This window comes from Vulpes lagopus, chromosome 11, assembly GCF_018345385.1.
Source record: "Vulpes lagopus strain Blue_001 chromosome 11, ASM1834538v1, whole genome shotgun sequence".
Taxonomy (NCBI): Eukaryota; Metazoa; Chordata; class Mammalia; order Carnivora; family Canidae; genus Vulpes; species Vulpes lagopus.
Genome location: NC_054834.1, coordinates 21,521,849 through 21,545,247, shown reverse-complemented (window position 1 = coordinate 21,545,247; position 23,399 = coordinate 21,521,849). Strand labels below are relative to the sequence as shown.

At 36.3% G+C, this 23,399-nt stretch overlaps 1 protein-coding gene and 1 long non-coding RNA gene across 8 annotated transcripts in view; one reads left to right on the top strand and one right to left on the bottom strand.

Moving 5' to 3' along the window:
- CACNA2D1 (calcium voltage-gated channel auxiliary subunit alpha2delta 1) overlaps positions 1 to 15,582 on the top strand; it is a 477,825-nt gene extending 462,243 nt beyond the window's left edge. For all 7 annotated transcript variants that reach the window (XM_041722688.1, XM_041722686.1, XM_041722687.1 and 4 more), the window contains one exon: positions 11,438 to 15,582. In XM_041722688.1, coding sequence (XP_041578622.1) covers positions 11,438 to 11,554 — 117 coding nt within the window. In that variant the 3' untranslated portion in view covers positions 11,555 to 15,582. The remainder of the gene's footprint in view (positions 1 to 11,437) is intronic.
- The window catches only part of LOC121471835, a 166,069-nt gene that overhangs the window by 62,764 nt on the left and 79,906 nt on the right, over positions 1 to 23,399 (bottom strand). The gene's annotated exons all lie outside the window — the stretch shown is intronic.

Below are 23,399 nucleotides of genomic sequence, written 5' to 3'. Positions count from 1 at the left end.
CAGAAAATGCTAAGGTTTCTCCTACATCAATGCATTTGCGACTTAGAATGGTTTTAGCATCTATCTCTTAATTTCAAGTCTTAGTATATGTGGTTTCCATGCAAAACACATGAGAAAACATGACAGAAACTGAAGAGGCAGATTTTTTTAGTGTTAATCCACTTGCAGACTTGAGGGACTCCAGTTAACTTATCTAAACTGCCCCGTCCGAGACTTGACATCAGCACACACAGGAATTGCAACTGAGCAAATAATAAACAAACAAACAAAAAAAAAAAAAAAAACCTATAAATATAAAAGTACTAATATAGGAATTTATTTGACAAAATATATCTTTAACACTTACTGTACACTCGTAAATTAGACCATTCTTCTGGATGTGAGATATCTGAGACGTGTTTATACTAAAAAACAGTTTTTTAATCTGGAATTCAAATGTAACTGAGCATTGTTTCTTTTATCTTGTTGTCCTACCTAGAGGGAAAAATATTTGAGTAAACAGGAGCAAGTATGAAGTCTCTGAGATAGTACACACTTTGACCCACTGCAGAGCCAGACAGTGTTATTAGAGCAGAGGAAGTTGTGGAGGGGAGAGGAATATAGAAGGATAAAGAAGCAGCCAGGTTCCAGAGGCCTTGCTAAGAAATTTAGATTTTGTTCTGAGAGATTAAAAAAAAAAAAAAAACTTGATTTATGAGTTTTAAGGAGACTGCTTTTTGGTAAAAAGATTATAAAAGAGCAAGAATTGGAAGCAGTGAGACAAGGGAGGCAGCTTTTGAAGGACTGTAGACAAGTGATGGTGACTTAGACATGAGATAGTGAGAAGTGGTAAGTTTGGGGATGTATTTTAAAGCTAAAGTTAAGAATACATGCTGGTGAATTATGGTCAAAAAAATAAAAAGGAGGAGTAATCACCGATGCCTAGTTGATTTGCCCTGATCTATTCAGGCAGATCATATCTTTGGGCAAGTTTGAGACCTTTCCAAGATGTCAAATAGGAGAGGCAGCAGAGATCAATCAGTGTGGAGGTTAGAGGAGCATTCAGGTCTGAAGATATGAAAGTGTGAGTTATTGTGGTTCTGGTCCAAGATGGTGACATAGAAGTTCCAAACTCACTTTATCCCACAGACACACTAAATCTACAACTATAAACAAAGAAAGAAATTGAGAAACTGAATGACCCATACACACTGGGTGAATGAGAGAACAGCCACATCAAAACAGGTATGAAAGGCTGAGACACACTATTTCCAGAATCCCTGTCTGTGCCATAGCAACTTAAAAATCAGGAGGGAACTGGTAACTCTGAGCTTTTTCCTGCAGAATGAAGGGTTTGCTCTGAAAATCTAATACTCTCACTTTTTAAGACTTCATGCAAGGCACAGTTCCCCCAACCACTATCTCTGAAAGTCTAAGAGGGCTTATGTCCGTGAGACCCATAGGACCAAAGGAACATAGAAACAGTTCTCATCAGGCTCAAGAGGACTTACTGCGGCTCTCCTCCCAGGGCTCAGAGAAGATGGACCAGACAGAAATGGCCTACTCTCATGCTTTCCCGGATAGTGGATATCTGCATCCTTAAACAGCTGTTGCCTGCGAATAAGGCTCATTGAGCACATGCCTCCACTTTCACCCTATGACACTCTCCAGGACCTAAAGGAACTTGTAAACACATCTCACGTTTGCCTTTTGAGGCTACCGCCCAAAGAACACCCCCTTTATCCCTTGGCTCTGGTGGCCGGCAGGGCTGATGTCCTCAGGTACCACAGGACAGTGGCAAATAAACAGGCCTTAACTGCGTATTTCCCCAGGGTTCAGCACAGAGAAAGCAGACAAAAATGCTCTTCTGTCAGCCATACCCTAAAATGGGAAGGTCCATTTGCATACCTAAGAAACCACTGCCCTGGGTCTGTGCTCCAATCAGCCTGCATCCAGGTGCTGTATGATCTCACCTCCACTGGGCCACTGACAGGTATCGCCCACCCACATCTATTGGGAGCTGTTCAAGACTGGGAAAGGTGGCTGTTTCATCTAATGCACAGAAACCAACACAGAGTCCAGGAAAACAAAGAAACAGAAAAATATGTTCTAAACAAAACAAGATACAACTCTACTAAACAGACCTTAAGGAATTCAAAATAATGGTCATAAGATGCTTACCAAAGTCAGGAAAAAAATGCATGAACTTGGTGAAAACTCAAATAAAGAGAAAATATGAAGTACAAAAAGGTCACAGAGCTGAATGTAATGTAACAGTAATAACATGAAAGACAAAAATAACATGAATAGATACCTTAAAAAGCATTTAACAAAATACAACATCATTTCATAAGAACCTTGGTTGGATTGGGTCTAGAGGAACATCTGTCAACATAATAAAGGCCGTGTATGTATGACAAACCCATAGCTAACATTCTCACTGGAGGAAAATGTCTCAGAGATGTGACAATGCAGCCCACTCTCACTGCTCTTTTTCAATATAGTAGTGGAAGTGCTTCCTAGAATTTTATGCAAGACAAAGAAGTAACAGGGATCCAAATAGGGAAGGAAGAAATAAAACTGCCAGTATTTACAGATGAGATGGTTCTGTATGTAGACAATCCCAAAAACTACCGAAAGACATCATCAAAAAGGAGAGGTGGCACAGATCAATCAGTGTGGAAGTGAGAGGAGAATTTAGTAAATTTGCAGGATATAAAATCAGAAGTCATTTGCCTTTCTATACCTTAATAATAAAACCTCTGAAAAAGAAAACTGTCCCATTTGCCATAGCATCAAAAACAAAGTATTTAGAAATAACTTCAAGGAACTAAAAGAGCTGCACAATGAAAACTATAAAACTTTACTGAAAGACGACAGACAGACCTCCTGTGTTTATGGATTTGGAGAATTAATATTGTTAGTATGTTCATACCACTGAGAACTATCTATGGATTGATTCAGTGTACTCCCCATTAAACTTCGAACAACATTCTTCACAGAAATCTAGAAAACAATTCTAAAATTTGTATGGCCCCACAAAAGACCCAAAATACCATGACAATCCCGAGTAAACAGAACAAAGCTACAGTAATCAAAACAGTATGGTACTAGCACAAAAAAAAAAAAAAAAGACACAAGGACTAATGGAACAGAGGCAGCCCAGAAGGAAACCCCAAATATATACAGCCAACTAATATTCAGTAGGGTAGCCAAGAACACCCAGGGGGAAAGGATGGTCTCCGGCAGACAGTGCTGGGAAAATAAACACAGGCAGGGAAATGGAACTGAACCCTTCTCTTACACACTCACAAAAATTAACTTTGAAAGGATCACAGGCTTTAATGTAAGATGTGATATGATAAAAAAAAAAAATCCTAGAAGATAAAGCAGCAAGAAAGTCCTTGACGTTGGTCTTGGCAATAATTTCTGGATACAATAGGAAAACACAAAAGCAGAAACCAACAAATGGGACCATGACAGCTTTGAATGCTTCTCCATAGCCAAAGAAACAACTAAATGAAAAGGCAACCTACAGAATGGGGGAGGGGGCATTGCAAACCATATAGAAGATAAGGAATTAATATCTAGAATATATGAAGAACTCAGAAAAGTTTTTTTTAACCAACTAAAAAATGGACAAAAAATTTATAGACAAGTTTTTAAAGATGACATCAAAATGGCCATTGGCTACATGAAAAGATGTTCAGCATGAACAGTCTTCAGGCAAATACAAATGAAAACCACACACTTCAGCTTTAAGACACACCTTAAAGTATGTGAAAGTGAATAGATGGAAAAATATATCCCATGCAAATGGAAATCAAAAGAAAGCTGAGGTAGCTATACTTGGACACAATAGACTTCAAGACAAAAACTGTAATAGGAGACAATCATTATACACTGATAAAGGGTTCAATCAAAGTGGATCTATAACATTGATAAATATTTATGCATCTGACACAGAGGCACTTGAATATATACAGCAAATATTAACAGACCTAACAGAAGTAGGCAGCAATATAATAGTAGTAGAATACACTTAGCTACAACTATTGGGAAGCAGAAGGCAGTTCTAAGAGGGAAGTTTATTGTGACAAATACCTATATCAAGAATAGAGAAAGGTCTCAAATAAATTTACATCTTGAGGATTAAGAACAACCTAAGCCCAATGTTAGGCAGGAAAGAACAAAGATCATGACAGAAAAAAAAAAAAAAGAAATAGACACTAAAAAGACGATAGAAAAGGTGAATGCAACTAAGAGCTGGTTTTTTGAGAAGATATAACAGACAAAACTTCAGCTAGACTTACTAAAAAAAAAAAAACAGAAAAAAACAAAAAGGGAGGATTAAAATAAAACTATCAATGAAAGGAGACATCAAAATTGATATCACAGAAATATAAAGTATCCTAAGAGACTACCATAAACAATTACTTGGCAAAAACTAGAAAATCAGATGAAATTAATAAATTCCTAAAACATTTAGCCTATCTAGAATGATTCATAAAGAAATAGAAAATCTGAATGTATCATTTACTAATAAACCGACTGAATCAGCTCTCAAAAACCTCCCAACAATCAAAAACCCAGGAGCATACAGCTTCCCTGGTGAATTTTGCCAGACATCCAAAGAAGAATTAATACCAAGCTCTCTCAAAGTCTTTCAAGAAATAACAGGAGGGAACACTTTCAGACCCATTTTGCAAAGCCAACCTTACCATTATCCCAAAGCCAGACAAGGACACTCCAAGAGTAGAAAATTATAAGCCAATATCTTTGAGGAACCTAGATGCAAAAATCCTCAACATGCTAACAACTTGAATTCAACAATACAAAACTATATGCCCTCATCAAGTGGGATTTATTCCAAGGATGCAAGGACAGTTCAGCATTGATAAATCGACCAATGTGATACACCATATTAACAGGGTAAAAGGAAAATCATACCAGCTCAATAAATGCAGAGAATGCACTTGCAAAAATGTAACATCATTTTGATAAAACCCTTAATAAAGTTGGTATATAAGGTAAATACCTCAACATAATCAAGGCCCACAGCTAACATGAACAAGACAAGGATGCCCGTTCTTACCACTTTTCTTCAACATAGTGCTAGAAGTTCTAGGCAGAGCAAGTAGCAAAGAAAAAGAAATAAGCATCCAAATCGCAAAGTAAGAATTAAAATATCTCTAATTTGCAGGCAATATACAATATTTAGAAAATGCTAATGACTCCACCTATTGTAATAAAATAGTAAAATTGCAAGATAAAGAAGTACACAAATTAGTTGAATTTTATACACTAATAAAATATCAGAGAAGTTGCAAAAATAATTTCATTTACAGTTGTATCCAAAAGAATAAAATACCTAGGAATAAATTTAACCAAGGAGGTAAAAGACCTTACACTAAAAATTATGACAGAAAATTGAAGACAAAAATAAATGGGATGAGTGCTCATAAATTCGAATTATTGTTAAAATGTTCATACCATCCAAAGCAATCTACAGTTTCACTGCAGTTCCTATCAAAATTCCCTGAAATAGAACTAATAATTCTAATATACTTATGAAACTACAAAATCCTAATACCCAAAGCAATCTTAGAAACAAGAACAAAAGCTGGAGCCATCACACTTTCTTGATTCCAAACTATATTATAAAAATACAGTAATCAAACAGTATGGTACTGGCACATACACAAAGACACACACAGATCACACAGATCGATATAACAAAATAGCCCAGAAGTACACCCATGTGTATATATGTCCAATTAATTTATGACCAAGGAACCAAGAATATACAATGAAGAGAGAGAATGGTCTCTTTGATGCATAGTACCAGGAATGGCTACACCCAAGACAATCAAACTGGAACACTGTCTTACACAAAAACCAACCAAAAATGGATTAACTACTTGAACTTAAAGACCTGAAAGCATAAAACTCCAGAAGAAAACCTCGGAAGTAAACTCATTGATGTTTGTTTTGGCAACAATTTTTTTTTTTAATTTTACATCATAGGCAAAGGCAACAAAAACAAAAATAAAAATGGGACTACATCAAAATTAAAAGCTTCTGCACAGCAAAGGAGACCCACAAAATTAAAAGGCAGCCCATGAAATGGGTGGAATTAATTGCAAATCATGTTTTGATAAGGGGTCAATATCCCAAATATATAAAGAAATCATACAACTCAATATCAAAAATCTGATTAAAGAATGGACACAAGATCTGAATAGAATTTTTCTGAAGACATATAGGTGGCCAACAGGTATAGACATACATTATTTTACCACTCTGTGCTTTATTGCACCTTCACAGATATTGCAAGTTTTTACAAATTGAAGGTTTGTGTCAACTCCACATCAAGCAATCGTACTTCTGTTATTTTTTCAACAGCATTTGCTCATTTGTGTCTTTGTATCATGTTTTGTGATTTTCACAATATTTCAAACTTTTTCACTATAATTATATGTGTTAAGGTGATCTGTGACCTTTGATATTACCATTATAATTGTTTGGGGGTACCACTAACCACACTCATTTAGGACACAAGCTTAATAAATATGTCTGTTCTGAATGCTCTACAGACTGGCCATTTCCCCATCCCTTTTTCTCTCCTTGGGCCTTCCTATTCTCTGAGATGAAATGATATTCAAATTAGGTTAGTTAATAACCCTGCAGTCTAAGTGTTCAAGTTAAAAGAAGAGTCACCTTAAATCACAAAGTAGATATGATTGAGTTCACTGAGGATGGCATTTCAAAGGCCAACACAGGCTGAAATCAAGGCATCTTGGCACCAAACATTTGGACAAAATGTGAATGCAAAGGGAAAGTTCTTAAAGGAAATTTAAAGTGCTATCCCAGTGAATACCCAAATGATAAGAAAATCAAAACAGCATTATAACTGACATGGAGCAAATTTTAGTGGTCTAGATAGGAGATTAAACCAGCCACCATAGTGCCTAAGCCAAAGCCTAATCCACAGCAAGTCCCCAATTCTCTTCATTCCTATGCAAGCTGAAAGAGGGGAGAAGCTGAGAGAGGTGAGAAAGCTGCAGAAGAAAAGTTTGAAGGTAGCAGAGGTTAGTTCATGAGATTAAAGCAAAGCCAGCTCTGTAATATAACAGTACAATGGGAAGCAGCAAACTATCCAGATTATTGAGGTAATCAAGGAAAATGGCTAAGCACTAAGTGGCAGGGTTTTTTTTTTAATTTAATTTTTTTATTTTAATTCCATTAATTAACATGTAGTATATTATTAATTTCAGAGATGCAGTTAAGTGATTCATCAGTTGCATATAATACCCTGTGCTCATTACACCACATGCCCTCCTTAGTGTCCATCGCCCAGTTACCTCATCACCACCCTCACTTCCCCTCCAGGACCTCTTAACTATATAAGAAACGAACTGAGGGTAGTGACAAGTTTTCAGTGTAGATGAAACAGCCTTCTATTGGAAAAAGACCGCATCTAGTTCTTTCATAGCTGGAGCCAAGGAGTCAATGCCCATCTTCAAAGGACAGACTGTCTCTCTTGTTAGGAGCTCATGAGCTGGTGGCTTTAAGTTGAAGTCAATGCTCATTGACCATTCTGAAAACTCCAGGGCCCCTAAGTCAATCTACTCGGCCTGTGCTCTATCAATGAAAAAACAAAGCTTGGATAACAGCATCTGTTCATGACATGGTTACTGAACATTTGAAGCCTAGTGTTGAGACCTACAGGGGTGCGGGGGAGTCCTTTCAAAATGTACCTGCTTATGGAGAGCACATTTAACCACCCAAGAGCTATGATAGAGATGTACGGTGAGATGCATGTTGTGTTCATGCCTGCTAACACACCAGCCATTCCGCAGCCCGTGAATCAAGGAGCAATTTCAACCTTTCTAGGTCTCGTTAGTTAAGAAATACATTTTGTGAGGCAATAGCTGTCATGGATTATGATTCCTCTGATGGATCTGGGCAAACTTTACTGAAAACCTTCTGGAAAGGATTTACCATTGTAGATGTCATGAAGAACTCTCACAGTTCATGACAAATCAAAATATCAACATGAACGGGAATCTGGAATAAGTAGATCCCAACCCTCATCAATGATTTTGAGGGGCTCATGACTACAGTAGAGGAAGTAACTGCAGACGAGGTGGAAATAGCACAAGAACTAGAATTACAAGTGGCGCCTGAAGATGTGACTGAAATCTCTACAATCTCACGATAAAACTTGAGTGGATGAAACTCACTTATTATGGATGAGCAAAGAAAGTGGTTTCTGGTGACAGAACCTCTTCTTGGTAAGGATGCTGAGGATATTGTTAAATGACAATAGAGGAGTTAAGATATTACATAAATTTAGTTGATCAAACAGTGACAGGGTTTGAGAGGATTGACTTGAATTTTGAAAGAAGTTCTACTGTGGGTACAATACTATAAACAGCATCACAGACTACAGAGAAATTGTTCTTGAAAGGCAGAGGCAATCAATGTAGCAAACTTCATTGTTGTCTTATTTTGATGACTGGCCACATCTACCCAGCCTTCAGCTCATGGAACCTCCTGGACCTCACGTGGAAGCTGGATATTGAGTCATGGGTTTGATAGCCAGGCGGTTCATATGCACTCTCTATTCCGTACATTAACAGCTTCCTGTAATCCTGATGTTTGTTTTTGTATTTTTAAAAAACTGAGCACAGTGAAAACCTTTTGGGAATCTCTTTTCTTCTGGATTATAAAAATACAGGGGGAAGTGCTATGAGGAATTTATGTAATAAATATATATACATATATACACACATATATATACATCTACGTATATATATATATAAATATACACATGCATATGTGCACATAAAAAAGACCCCGATCAGTCTGCAGCCATCAGTAATTGAGGCAAGACCCTCCACCAGCAGAGAAAAAAAAAAAGACTCACTGAAAGCCCAGATTTTAGACATAATGCTATTGTACACTAAGAGACAACAGTATAAACATAACTTTTATATGCAGTAGGAAACCAAAACATTCATTTTACTTGCTTTATTGAGATACTCACTTTATTGAATATCTGAAACTGAACTTGCAGTATATCCAAGACATGTCTGTCCATGAAAGAGGTTCAGTGTCACTTAGTAGAGACATGCAAATCAAAACTTAAAGGAGGTATCGCCTCACACCTGCTAGAATGGATATTATAAAAAAGACAAGAAGATAACCATTGCTGGCAGGATGTGGAGAAAGGGAATCCTCTGTTAATGGTGGGAATATTAATTGGTACAACCACTATGAAAACCAGTATGGGGCTGCCTCAGAAATTAAAAATATAACTACCATATGAAGTGGCAATTCTGGATATTCATTTGAAGACAATGAAAACACGAGAAAAGATAGATGCACACCTATGTTCATTGCAGCATTTTTTTCAGTAGCTAAGATATATAAACAACCTAAGTGTCCATCAACAGAGGAATGGATAAAGAAGTGGTGTCTGGATAGATAGAAGGACATCTAGTCATTTGTGTTAACAGGATTGGACCCTGAGGGCATTATGCTGCATGAAACAAAGCCAGATAAAGACATATAGTGTATGATATCAATTATATGTGGATTCTATTTAAAAAAAAAAAAAGGAAAGAAAAAAATTGATAGAAACAAAGAGTAGAAAACTACTTGCCAGTGGCTAGGGAGGGATAAGGAGAGGTTGGTAAAACGATACAAGCTTTTGGCTATAAGATGAAAACAGTCTAAGGATCTAATAAAACATGATGCCTATAGTTGATAACACTGTAGAACTGAAATCTACCCAGAAAAGTAAAACATAAATATTCTCACCAAACAAGAAAAGTGATAAATATGTGGACGATTGACATGTTAATTATCTTGGAGGTGGTAACCTTTCACAACATCTGAGTGTATCAAATCACCTAAATCTAGATTTTAAATATAATTTTATTTGTCCATTAAAACTGAAAGTCAAAATTTTAAAAGCAAAGTGAAAAAAAAACATTTTTATACTAAAAAGGATAAAAGTATGAGCTATTAACAAATGAATAGAATTCATAGCTGTACGACTGGATTAGATTACCTAGGAGGAAAATATAAAAAGCAAAATAACTCCTGGAAAAGTCTATCATGTGGAGAGAAATGAAGAGAAGCAATTTGAGCCAAAGAGAGTAAGATGAACCCAAAACAAGTTTGGGGGGAACCAGAAGATACGTTGGGCAAATATACAGGAGAAAATATTGAAAGACGAGAATGCTGTACATTGCCCAGTGCTCTTGAAAAGTCAACTAGAATGAGGACCAAGAATGGAACATCACCTTATGCTTCTCCGTAGATTTAGGAGATAGCTTTTGAAAAATAACAAACAGAAAAAGGTGTTCTGCCTCAAAATGCAGCTCAAGAGGAAATTTTATTAATTTACTGGGTGGCAGGCACTGTATTAAACCCTAGTGGGGAAAACAAGCTGATATTCTCTTCTCTGCAAGCTCAGAGTCATTGGATAATCATTCTGAACATTTACTACTTTATTTACTTACATTGCCTATTATTTTGATTATTTGATGATGATGAACCTTGGCGCTAGTGAATTCTCTTTGTAATGAACCTTGGCGTTAGTGAATTCTCTTTGTAAAAAGCCTCAGATCTACTTATTTTTCTAAACCAATTTTATGAACTCAGTAACTAAAAGGAATTAAAGGATGTAGAAAATGTTGCAAAATACAGAACCTAGGGATGAAAGATCCAGGATAATTCTGCATTAGTAGCGAACTTCATGAGCTACCACCAGACAATGGGGATTCTGAATAAGTATAGCAATTCCTTATATTTCATGATTCTATAATTTAAACATCTGGTGCCAGCTTAGCTCTTTATTTTGAATATATTTTTACAGTGCATGTATGCTTCAAATACATTATTCTTTAATTTTAGTAAAGGTCCAGATGCTACATTTATAGCCTGGTATGTTCACCTTTGAAATTGGATATAAAAGATTTGGAAAATAGAGAAAATCATTTCTCAAATTGACTTTACCAGTTACAAACTTTATCTTATTGAGAATAGTTCTAAAATCATTAATTCTTGGGAATTCTAAGCCGATAGAAAATTTTTACTCCTTCTTTTTATAAATATACAGGAATATCTGGTACTATGAAAGTTTTTTATTTATTTAGCATCTGGTATATTACTCAAGAGCATTTATTATTAAGGTATTTTCTTTCTTAATCATCAGAATCTGCAACTCAAAATTTAAAGCATTCTTGAAATGGTACTAGGGAAATCACTTTATTCAAAATTGTTGAACTATAAAATCTAGGGTAATATAATTTTTTTGGATTCAAATTAAAGCCCTTTTATCAGGTGAGTTCAGAAGTGGCTTGAAAACGTGTGCTCTGAAAGATGGCTTACTAGATACTTCTTCAGGATTTTTCTTTTTCCTTTTTTTTTTTCTCCCCAACAGGAGGATTATACCGACTGTGGTGGTGTTTCTGGATTGAATCCCTCCCTGTGGTCCATCATTGGAGTCCAGTTTGTACTACTTTGGCTTTTATCTGGCAGCAGACACTGCCAGTTATGACCTTCTAAAACTCAGTCTGCATAATTAAACTCCAGACCCTGCCAAAACATGAGCCCTCGGTTGCATTAAAATAGGGTCAACTGTGGAACGAGCAGAACATTAGCTGGGCCCATACCATGGCATAAATCTAAGGCGCAGACTCATATGGCACCCACTGGCTGCATGTCAGGGTCTCAGATCCTTAAACTTGTGTGAATGCTGCATCATCTATGTATAACATCAAAGCAAAATTCTATACATGCTCTATTGGAAAATTGGAGAGCTTGTTGTTTGCGTTGTTGGTGATTATATGTAAAAGGGCTCCCCACACTGTTTATGAATCATACAAATTGTCTTGACCTGGAATTTTGACTTGCTGCAATTCTTGTTCTTTTACTAAGAAAATCTCTAGATGGGGAAAAAGGAGTGATTTTTGCCTTCACGTATTCTTCTGTTAAAAATTATTTCCTGCTCTGAGTAGTTATAATTGAAAAACAAAATAGAAAAAGCGAGATTGATGGGATCTGTTGAAATAATAATAATAATAACAATGGCTAATTTTCTACCAAAAATAAAAATTTGCCATGAATAAAATGCCTTATGAAGAATGGCTTCCCCGCCAAAAGTATAACACAAATGATGACCAATTAAGTTTTGCCGGGGGTAAAGGATTGGTGTTTGAAAATCATAACTAAGATAAACTATTAAACTAAAAGGTGCTTGAAGATGTAATTTGAACACGTGACCTATTTCCTCATAAATGTAAGCCCTTAATCAATGCTTTGATGTAATGTTTCTTTTGTTCACAGTAAAGTTATGTAGTGCTAGCCAGATATTTCAAAATGCTCTAAGAGAAGCTTGTTGGGGGGAGGGGCAACGTTTTCTCTTGTGATAAATGAACTTTGGTTACCAAGGGTATTTTGCATGATGCTGCTGCTATTTTAACTTTCGGTTTGTTTTCCTCTTACTGTAGAGTATAGTCCTTTGAAAAGTTAACCGAGTGACATTATTGTTATGTAAGACTCTGAACCTTGCGGTGTAATGCACTTAAGTCATCTTTAAAAATGTCGTTAAATTACTCTGAATATACTGTGCAATGTCAATGCCGAATGACTGGGGTAGGTAAATGGTGAAATGGGAATTCATGGATTTTATACAGACTCGTGCTTTTGCCTGAAAACCTATGTACAGATATTTTAAGTACATAAATCAGATTTGACACATTTATTTTTTGAAGAGTACATATATGTTCTCAATGAAGATTTACACTAGGTTTCCTCTTTGTTCGTTCGAATAGTAGCACGTACACTGCAGACGTTTCTGCTGCTGCTGCTTCTCGCCCTCCGTTTTAAAGGGTACGATCACTTGACCAAAATTTCCATGCAGTTTGATGAGGGTTTTATAATTAACCTGAACAAATAGGAAACCTTGAATCTGTATGTATGCACATGAATACTTGATTGTGAATAATCAAAGTTGTTTTTATACAGCCTCATTGGTGAAAATGATTAGTGTAGTAAATCGGATATTTCATTATAGAGTAAATATGGTAGATTATTATTTATGCTTTTAAAAATAATTTTCAGGGGTAAACAGTGTTTGAAGAAAGGGTAAAAACAAAGAATGCGTAATTCTAGTTCACGTGAGTAATTCTGCCGAAGGCTGGAAGTATACAGATATTTTTTATGGTGAAATGCATCTGTTCTTATTTTGAACATGCCAAATATTGGTGTGTGTATATGCTGGAAATTTTCTTATACATCCTTTTTAAGTCCATATCTTACTGACATCATCCAGCATGCTCTAATATGCTCCGTGTGTCCAAGACAGAACCCGAGTCGTTAGCCTAGTTTAAAAGATACCTGTTTTGTTTTCAGCTTTGCATCCATTTGTAATTCCCTCCCACCACCAATATACCCTAGGAACCATTTGTGTATATTTCCTTATTTAACTATTTTTTATTTAAAAACAGGGGTGGGGTGGGAATGGAATCACGTTGCCAGCTATTGTTCTAAGAATTGACATCAGTTACCATTTCTACCGCATTGTTGTGATTTTGTAGTCTCATTTGTAACTGGTATTGACATTTTAGAAAACACCAAAGTGATTTAAAAAAATAGAGAACTTCTCACTCTAGTAACACTATGTTGAGATCATGTTGTTTGTTGATTACATATTTAAAACGTATTGTTAACTTTTGCTAGACTATTTTAAATCAAGAAAGTGTTGGGAAGGGGATAACAATATAAAATCATGTTAGTTCGTGTGTATATATGACGCACATTCAAACAACTGAATTGCTTCCAGCATACAACAAACTACCTTAAAATTATCTTTAAAATCTATTAAGTATATTTTCATGGCTAATGTCACTGAAATAGTGTGTTTTCATCAACTACATTGTTGTTGCATTAATCACAGTTAAACTTGGCATCTCTTGGCAGGGTCCTATTGATTACATTTGCCATCAAAATATATTTACATGCACGAGTCTTGCTACGATCCTTTATTTTCTGTTATAAAATAAGCCTATATTTATGGGAACCACATACCTGGTAATAAATTGGGTAAAAATGTGCTTTCTGACTCAAAATTGGTCTCATGCCTAATACTAGTCTTCAAAACTTTTTGCATTTTTTCAAAGACAGTAACACTCATCCCATCAAATTGTTATATTTAATTTAGGATTTTTCTGTGAGCTCTAATTCTTGACAGGAACTTAAATTATAACCTGTTATAAATATTGATTTTCAAAGACAAAATGATACAAGGGATGGAGAAGAAAGCTTAAAAGAAAGCTCTTTGGCTTCTTTCATTCTCTACTCATCCAGTTTTATGTAGTTTGTCATTAAAACGAAATCAAAACAAGTCTTATATTGGTGTTGAGTAACAGGAATGACTTTTGCATTAATGGTTTCTTTATATTTTCTTCATTTGAACAACCAGCATTACTGCCAAACACCAATCGTGGTCCATATTTGTAACAGGTTTTTAACATGACATAGTTAGTTAGCAAGTTTGATTGAAGAGATTTTTAGGTCCTGGGCCTCTAAGACTTTAGTATGATCTTTTTTCATGTTTCTAATGCTTGAGGCGTTATTGCTTTACTTGGAAAAAACAACAACGACAACAAAACAGTGTTGCTGCCATTTGTAAGTTTTCCTAGAATATTCCTTTTATTAACTTTAAAACTGGCCTTACTGGGTTCAAATAGGCAGTATCCCTTTTAAGTGACCTTTGCAACCCAAGTGTTACTTGCTTATTTGATGCTCTCTTCTATTTTACTTCTCATTCAAATCTTTCTCTCCACCAAAGCTTAAATTCTATGTCTTAATTTAAAACTCTGAACTATTCCATTAATCGTTAGTTGACATTAAAATATCTAGAGGTAGACAGTTTGACCTTGTGAAACACAATGAATGCTGTGACTTTTTCAAGCGTAGAATAGAATGATGATTTCACTTGCCCCCAACTTGAAATACTTTGTTACTATTTAGAACTTGTATTGTTTTCCCATTAGCAGAATGTTAATATTGCTAATATTTCGTGTACATTTCTGTACAGAACACATCAATACAACAGAAGTATCAAGTATTGAATAAATTCCAGAATTTCAAAGACTCAGAAAACACTTACCAAGAGTTTCCTCTACCTAATTTCTAGTTCACATAGTTAACTCAAAGAAATTCCACTGAGACTAATGGGATACTGTCTTGTGTAGATGCCAGTTGAGTTTACAGTGTGACCTAACAAAGCTGTCTTTTTTGTTGTGCTGTATGATTGTTGGATCATGCTTTTTAGGGATACTTTTATTGAAATGCTCAGTGTGCATCCATGCAAAAGGCCAATTGGCTTTGTGAACAAAAGATCTTTTCTCCCCTTTATTATGTTCTCTTGACACTTTTGTGGAAATTAACTAGCCTGATAAAAAACATTTTGTAAAAATTTGTATAATACTGTTATAAAAATATTTATAATCCCAGAAAATGTTGTGTTAAATCTTGTGCAAAAACAGTATATTCAGAATAAAAGTTTATCATTTAAAGTCACCAGTTTGGATTATTTAATTGCACAAAATCCAGTTGAAAGAGACAGAAGTGGGATCCCTGGGTGGCGCAGCGGTTTGGCGCCTGCCTTTGGCCCAGGGCGCGATCCTGGAGACCCGGGATCGAATCCCACATCAGGCTCCCGGTGCATGGAGCCTGCTTCTCCCTCCGCCTGTGTCTCTGCCTCTCTCTCTCTCTCTCTCTGTGACTATCATAAATAAATAAAAAATTTAAAAAAAAAAAGAAAGAGACAGAAGTTATTGCAAATATATTTTAATCAAGCCTTCCTGAGGAGAGAATTCAAAATAGTGAAGTAAAACTTGGGATTAGGCAAGTGCTTTTGCTATTACAACCTCAGCTCACAAACAAACAGATGTGCTTCTGACTCCTTTTCTAGCTCTGACCCTCCGCATATGGCTCTTGCCATCAAGGCATTTGGGAAGTTATTAATTCAGACTTTGGACTTCTGTTGAAAAAAAAAAATCCTCAGCAGAAATAAAAATAATGTTTCCATGCTCCTAAAACCTTAGGAAAGTAGTTTGAAAGAGATCATTAGAATATCTAAAATGTGTGTATCTTTTACACATCTGATTTTTTAAATACTTCTCCTAGCTACGTTAGAGCAATCAGCAGCTGAAAAGTGAGGTCTAGTGTGAAGAATTAAACAAACAAAAACCTATTAGGTTTCTTTTACATTTACTCTAGCTTGTAACCTGCCGTCATATGCTCAACTAATAAATAAATTAATGAGCCTGATACCGTGTGAAATCTAGTGTAACGGAGACCTGCTTTTCCTTCTGGGAGCCCTCATATGAGAACAAAAATTACCACACGTGGGAGGAATGCAGTACGTGAATACCAACGATGGTGATTACTGGAAAAGCTGACCTCCAGTTTCTGATCAAGGCATTTTAACAGGAAAAAGCCTACATAAAAGTGTAAGGTGGATAACATTTGTGTTTTGAACATCTGGCTTCGTTTTTTTACCAATTTATCTCCTCAATCAATCCTCTTACTCCCCAGACACCCTCATTTCCTCTATCAATCATCTTGAACCCATCTCCACCTCTTCCCTTGGGACCTTGCTGCATCCATTCTCCTTCCTCAAGCATGTTCAGTCTCCCCTTCCCACAGGCTTACATCTTTCTGCCTGTGAACACATTCGGAACACCTCTATTTAAAACTGAAAAATTAAGCATTTACTGTTGTTGCCTCTTATCCCTCTTACTTCCCAGAGTTGTAACCTTTGCATATCAACACACACATACTGGCAGTCTCTTCTGAAACTCAGCTGGGCAGGGACTCTACACAACCAGGACTTAGAATTTTAGATCTGAAAAGGCTCATTATCTCTGACCTTTAGCATGGGGCTACTACCACTGGAAAATTTTAGGTACCAGTATGAGGTCCGAAGAAATTCAAGTATTAGGCATCTTTTTAAAAATTTATCATTTAACATATAGTGTGCTAGAAGTTTCAGAGGTAGAGTTCAGTGATTCATCATATAACAGTGCTCATTACCTCAAGTGCCCTCCTAAAAGCCCATCACCCAGTTACCCCATCTCCCTACCCACCTCCTCAAAGGTATTGGCCATTTCTTAATGCTCAAAGGCTTTCTATATTAAAGTGGAGATATTCACAGAGACCCTACCTCATTTTCTATAAATTGGTATACAATCAACAATGCTGTTTATTTAATATCGTTTTTTAGAGTAGATTCTACTTTTTAAAAATGAATATATATAAGGAGATTTAATATTACTGCCATAATTGGGCAACTAATATAATTTGCCACAATTAGTAGGAAAGGCCACAGTTTCGTCTCTATTATCATGAAAAGAAATACATAAACTCCCTCAGCATATACCGCTGTCAAACATGCTAGAGTCAACACTTCTTCACCGTTATTGTAATGATAGGTTAGGCCGTTTTTATTTCTGTCACTAACGTTTTAAGGTGTAAACCTAGACTCCAACATCTCACTGTAAATTGTAGTTATTAACACATTTAAAAACATATTTACCAAATGCGTGCTCTTAAATTTCAAAGTTTGAGATTTTTAGGTTTGTAGGTTATTTTCCAAACTGCTTTATCCCATAATAGTTTTTTAGTGTCTCGGGATCATAATGTAATTTTAAATGTTTAACATTTTCACTGATAGAAGGACAATTTTCTTTCTTCTGTCTCATTGTTAGTGTATAGAAATGCAACTGATTTCCGTGTATTGATTACGTATCCTGCCACGTGTCGGGTTGCTGAGGCTAGGACTTCTATGTTGAACAACAGTAGTGAGAGGGGGCATCTCTGTCCTGTTCCTGACCTTAGGGGGAAAAGCTCTCAGTTTTTCCCCGTTGAGGATGATATTTGCTGTGGGCTTTGCGTAGATGGCTTTTATAATATCGAAGTGTGTTTCCTCTATCCATACACCATGGAGAGTTTAATCAAGAAAGGATGCTGCATTTTGTCACACGCTTTCTCTGCGTCAATTGAGAGGATCATATGGTTCCTGTCCTTTCTTTTAAGGTGACATAACATGCTGATTGATTTGCAAATGTTGAACCACTACAATTTGATGCTTAGATTTGGATTCTGACTTTACCACTTATTAGCTTTGGAACCAGGTGCAAATTACACAATGTTTCCAAAACTCAGTCTCCTCTTCCATAAACTAGAATAACAGTAACTACATCATAGAGTTGCCATGAGGACTAAATGATATAAAAACACCCGTAAAGCACTGAGCAAGCACATGCCATCCAATAGCAGTACAGGTGTTATCACAATCCTCTTCCTGGTCATCATAATCATCATTTTAGGCTGGAGCTTTTAAGACCCTAATTATCTTCAGGGTTAGCCATTTAAAGCTTACCTCATTTTTTGATTCAACTGCAGTGTTAGAAATGGAACCTTACACAGATTAAAATAGCAAAACACAAACAGTACCTTCCGTTATAGAAGTACCAGCTGGAAATACTGAAAATCTAGTAAGCATTTACAATAGTATGAAAAAGTGCTATGATCTAAGAAATAAATGGCACTATGGGAGCTGACAGTAAGAGAACCTGGCCAGAAGGAGCTGGACAGAGAAGTGCCAAGATTTCAAGCTGAGGCAAGGAGGTAGCAGTTCTGTAGCAAATAAGAGGTACATTCAAGGCACTGAAAGTAGCTGAATATGAGCCGAGGATGGCTTAAGGGGTGGGTGGATGAGGAGTCTGCAGAGGCAAAGGGCACGAAATTGGAGTCCTCTCTAGAATACACGGCGGCAGGAGGTGGGTGGTGGGTCAGGTGATTGGAAGCTGTGGAAAACTTTTAAGCAGAGAACAGTATGATCAGACTTGCATTGATGGATGCATTGTGGATGAAATGGGAGATCCTGGTAGAAGAACGTCTATAGCGGGAGGCCAGTTGAGCCTCTCATCAAGATGACAAACATGTTGACTGGCACAGGAAGCTTGACAGCTAAAAAGTGGACTGATTTAGAAAGGAAAAAGGAGAGAACTCATGATTCACTTGTTGTACTGCAAGGACAAAATTCAGAATTACTTCCAGGGTTTTGAAGTTTAATTGTGGGGAGTTATACAGTCTCCAAAGGTAGGGAACATTGGAGGGTACTAGGGCTGGGATGAGACAGGAAGGACAAGTCCAAGAGAAATAATGAAGGAGAACTTCAGAAATACCATAAATGAGTTTCTGTACATGCTGAGGATACGAAGAGAAGAGAGGGTCTCTGCCGCCCACCAGCATATAGGCCAGGATGAGGATTCTCAACACTAAATCATTTAAAAACTCTTAGTGGAATTTCTCTTGATTTCTTTTGGTTTGCTATAAACACTGATACCCAGAACCTACTCTATTTCAGAATCTCAGGTGTTTTCACTGTGTAGCCAGAATTACACCGCTGGGCATTTTAGACTACAGGTACACCACTGGGCATGTTAGACTACAGGTACAATTCTGATGTAGGTAATTTCTGAATTATACTTTAGGAAACCCTATTCAGATGCAAGTTATTTGTTCCATTTTAAATAAATCCCTTTTTTGAACATGTATTTTGAAACACACTCTACAATCGTAGCTCAATTCCAATATTTTTGAAGACTGTATTTTTTAAAGATTTTATTTATCTATTTGAGAGAGAGAGAGAGAGCGCGCGCACAAATGCCCCCAAGAGCAGGAGGGGCAGAGGGGCAGAGCAGGGAGCCTGATGCGGGGCTCCATCCCAGGACCCTGGGATCATGACCTGAGCCAAAGGCAGATGCTTAACCAACTCAGCCACCCAAGTGCCCTGAAGACTGTACTTCTTAATGTTAGATTTTTCTCTTTGGATCCAGATTATGTAGCTGTGCCTAGGATAATCAGGACCCACTATTAGAACGATTCCTACTATAGGAGATTCTATTCCCTTTTAAGTCTTATTCATGATATCAAATGTTTTATAGAGTTGAAGAACAGATTTTCCATAAATTGTATTATAGAACTTTGCCAAATCACACTCATCCTTATGGCAAATGATACTTCTAGTTAGGAAAATAAAACAAAAGGAAATTGTATTACTTGACAATCCAGTTTCTGCACATATTTTATTTAATAACAGGTATTCCTTAACAAAAAGCTAATTAGGTTTTTTTAAAAACTCAGTTAATTGATGACTATTTCTGATTGGTTTCAGACTATCCATCCTAAAGCACAGAATATCAAAAAAATCTGACACAAGGGGCCATGTGTTACATAGTAGAGACTCTAGGCTGCAGACTGCCTGAGTCCACATCCCAGTTCCCCAATTTGGGCGTGTATTATCATCTTTTTCTCTTCCTTGTCAGTCTAATTTACACTACTGACTCAACAAATATTTGTATATGAACATAATGTCATAGTTACTATCTCATAGTTGCTCATAATTCAGAATTTCAGTAATTCTGAGAAATTCAGGAATTCTGATGCTGATGATTTCAGCTTTCTCTCAAGTGTCTCTCACTTGGCATCAACTGAGGGTTGCTGGAGTGGAAGGAGGTGGGTGAAGGATGGGCTAAATGGGTGATGGGCATTGAGGAGGGCCTAGGATGAGCCCTGGGTGTTATATGTAAGTGATGAATCACTAAATTCTCCTGCAACTAATATTACACTAAATATTAAAAAAATATTAACTAACTAGAATATAAATAAAATTTGAAACATCAAAAAATAAAGTCAAATTAAAAAAGAAATACTTGGTATCAAGAAGATTCCTAAGTTGTGAGGAATATTGCCAGAACTTCAAATTATTCTTCTGGGCATGAAGGATACAATGACAAAGAAGAGAAATACAAACACAACACAAGCTGTAGGAGAAATAGTTCATTTTTAAAAAATCATGTAAATAAGTCAATCGGAGAAGGACAAACAGTGTATGTTCTCATTCATTTGGGGAATATGAATAATAGTGAAAGGGAATATAAAGGAAGGGAAAAGAAATGTTGGGAAATATCAGGAAGGGAGACAGAACATAAAGACTCCTAACTCGGGGAAACGAACTAGGGGTGGTGGAAGGGGAGGAGGGCGGGTGTTGGAGGGGAATGGGTGACGGGCACTGAGGTGGACACTTGACGGGATGAGCACTGGGTGTTTTTCTGTATGTTGGTAAATTAAACACCAATAAAAGTTAATTAAAAAAAAATTAAAAAAAAATCATGTAAATAAACATACTGCTAACTCTAAAAAACACTTTGTGATAAAAGTTCTTGTTAATAAAGTGATGGCTAAGGGGAGAACAGGGCCTGATAGAAACTGCAGTAGGTTTAAATGGAAGATCCAAACTGTCCTTAGTGTCTTCATCCAAATATTAGAAACAATTAGACAAACCAATATCCCTGATACAGATGCAAATACTCCTAAAATAATATTAGCAAACTGAATGTAAGTCATTAAGGAGACTATACACCATGACCAAGTGAGATTTATCCTTGGGATGCAAGGATACTTCAACGTACACAAGTCAATAAAAGTAACACATTACATTACATTAATAGAATGAAAGACAAAACCCATAGTCATCTCAATAGATGCTGAAAAGCATTTGACAAAATGTAATATCTTCCATGATAAAACCTCTGATGTATTGGGTACAGAAGGAATATACCTCAACGTTATAAAGGACATACATTACAAACACCCAGCTAACATTACAATGGATGGAGAAAAAAAATGAAAGTTTTTGTTGTAAGATCAGGAACAAAAATGCCAACTCACACCACAGTACTGGAAATCCCAGCTAGAGCAATTAGGCAAGATAAAGAAATAAAAGTTATCAGAATTGGAAAGGAAGAGGTAAAAGTATCTCCGTTTGCAGATGATATGATTTTATACATGGACAATCCCCAAGACTCCACAAAAACTCTTGCAAATAATCCATGATTTTAGTAAAGTTACAGGATATAAAATTAACATACAGAATTGGTTACATGTGTCTACACTGATCATTAAACATCTGAAAATGAAATAAACTCTTCCATTCATAAAAGCATCAAAAATAGGAAAAGTTTTCACCAAGTGACAGAATTTTACAATAAAAACCAAGACTTTGCTGAAAGAAATCAAAATAGACACAAATGGAAACACATACTGTGTGTTTTGAAAAAAAAAAAACATGAAAACATGTTAAAAATGTTAAAATGTTTATTAAAAATGTCCATATTACCCAAAGCCATCTACAGATTCAACACAATCCCCATCAAAATAATATGGCATTCTTCACATAAATAGGAGAACACAATGCTAAACTTTGTATTAAATATCAAAGACCCCACATAGTCAAAACAATCCTGAGGAAAGAATATGGCTAGAGACACTACACTTCCTAATTTCAGACTCAATTATAAATCTAAAATAAAAAATAGTATGGGGGAGTGCCTGGGTAGTTCAGTCAGTTAAGCAGTCAGCTCTTGATTTCGTCTCAGGCCACAATCTCAGGGTCCTGGGATCAAGCCCCAGTAAGGCTCCATGCTTAGTGGGGACTTTGTTGAAGATTCTCTCTCCCTCTGCAACTCTGTGCCTCCACCCTCCTACCCCTGCTCATGCATGCATACTCTCTCTAAAATAAATAAATAAATCTTGAAAAGAAAATAGTACTGGTACAAAAATAGACAATAGGCCAACAGAACAGAACAGAGAACCCCAAACTAAACCTACACATGTACAGTCAATAATATTCAACTGGAGAGCCAAGAACACCTAATGGGGGGAAAAATGGTCTCTTCAAAAAATGGTTCTAGGAAAACTGGACAAATACATGCAGAACAACAAAATGAGGCACCTAGCTTTCACCACCCATAAAAATTACCTTGAAATTGATCAAAGACTTAAACATAATACCTGGTATCACAAAACCTTCTGAAGAAAACGTAGGAAAGAATCTCCTCACCATTGATCTCAGCAATGATTTGTTGGATAGAACAATAAGAGCACAAACAAAAGCAAAAGAAAAGAACAAATGAAACTGTATCAAATTTACAATTTGGCATGGCGGAAGAAACAATAAAATTAAATCAATCTACTGAATGGGAGAAAATGTATGGAAATCCTCTGTCAGATAAGGGCTTAATATCCAAAATCTATAAAGAATTTATACAGCTCAGTATCAGGCAAGCAAACAAACAATAGTTTTTAAAATCTGATTTTAAAATGGGCAGAGAAACTAAATAGACACTTTTCTAAAGACAACATCCAAATGGCCAACAGGTACATGAAAAGATGCACAACATGACTTATCATTAAAGAGATGCATATCAAAACCACAATGAGATAACTCTCATCTTTTAGGACAGCTATCATAAAGAAGCAGGAGC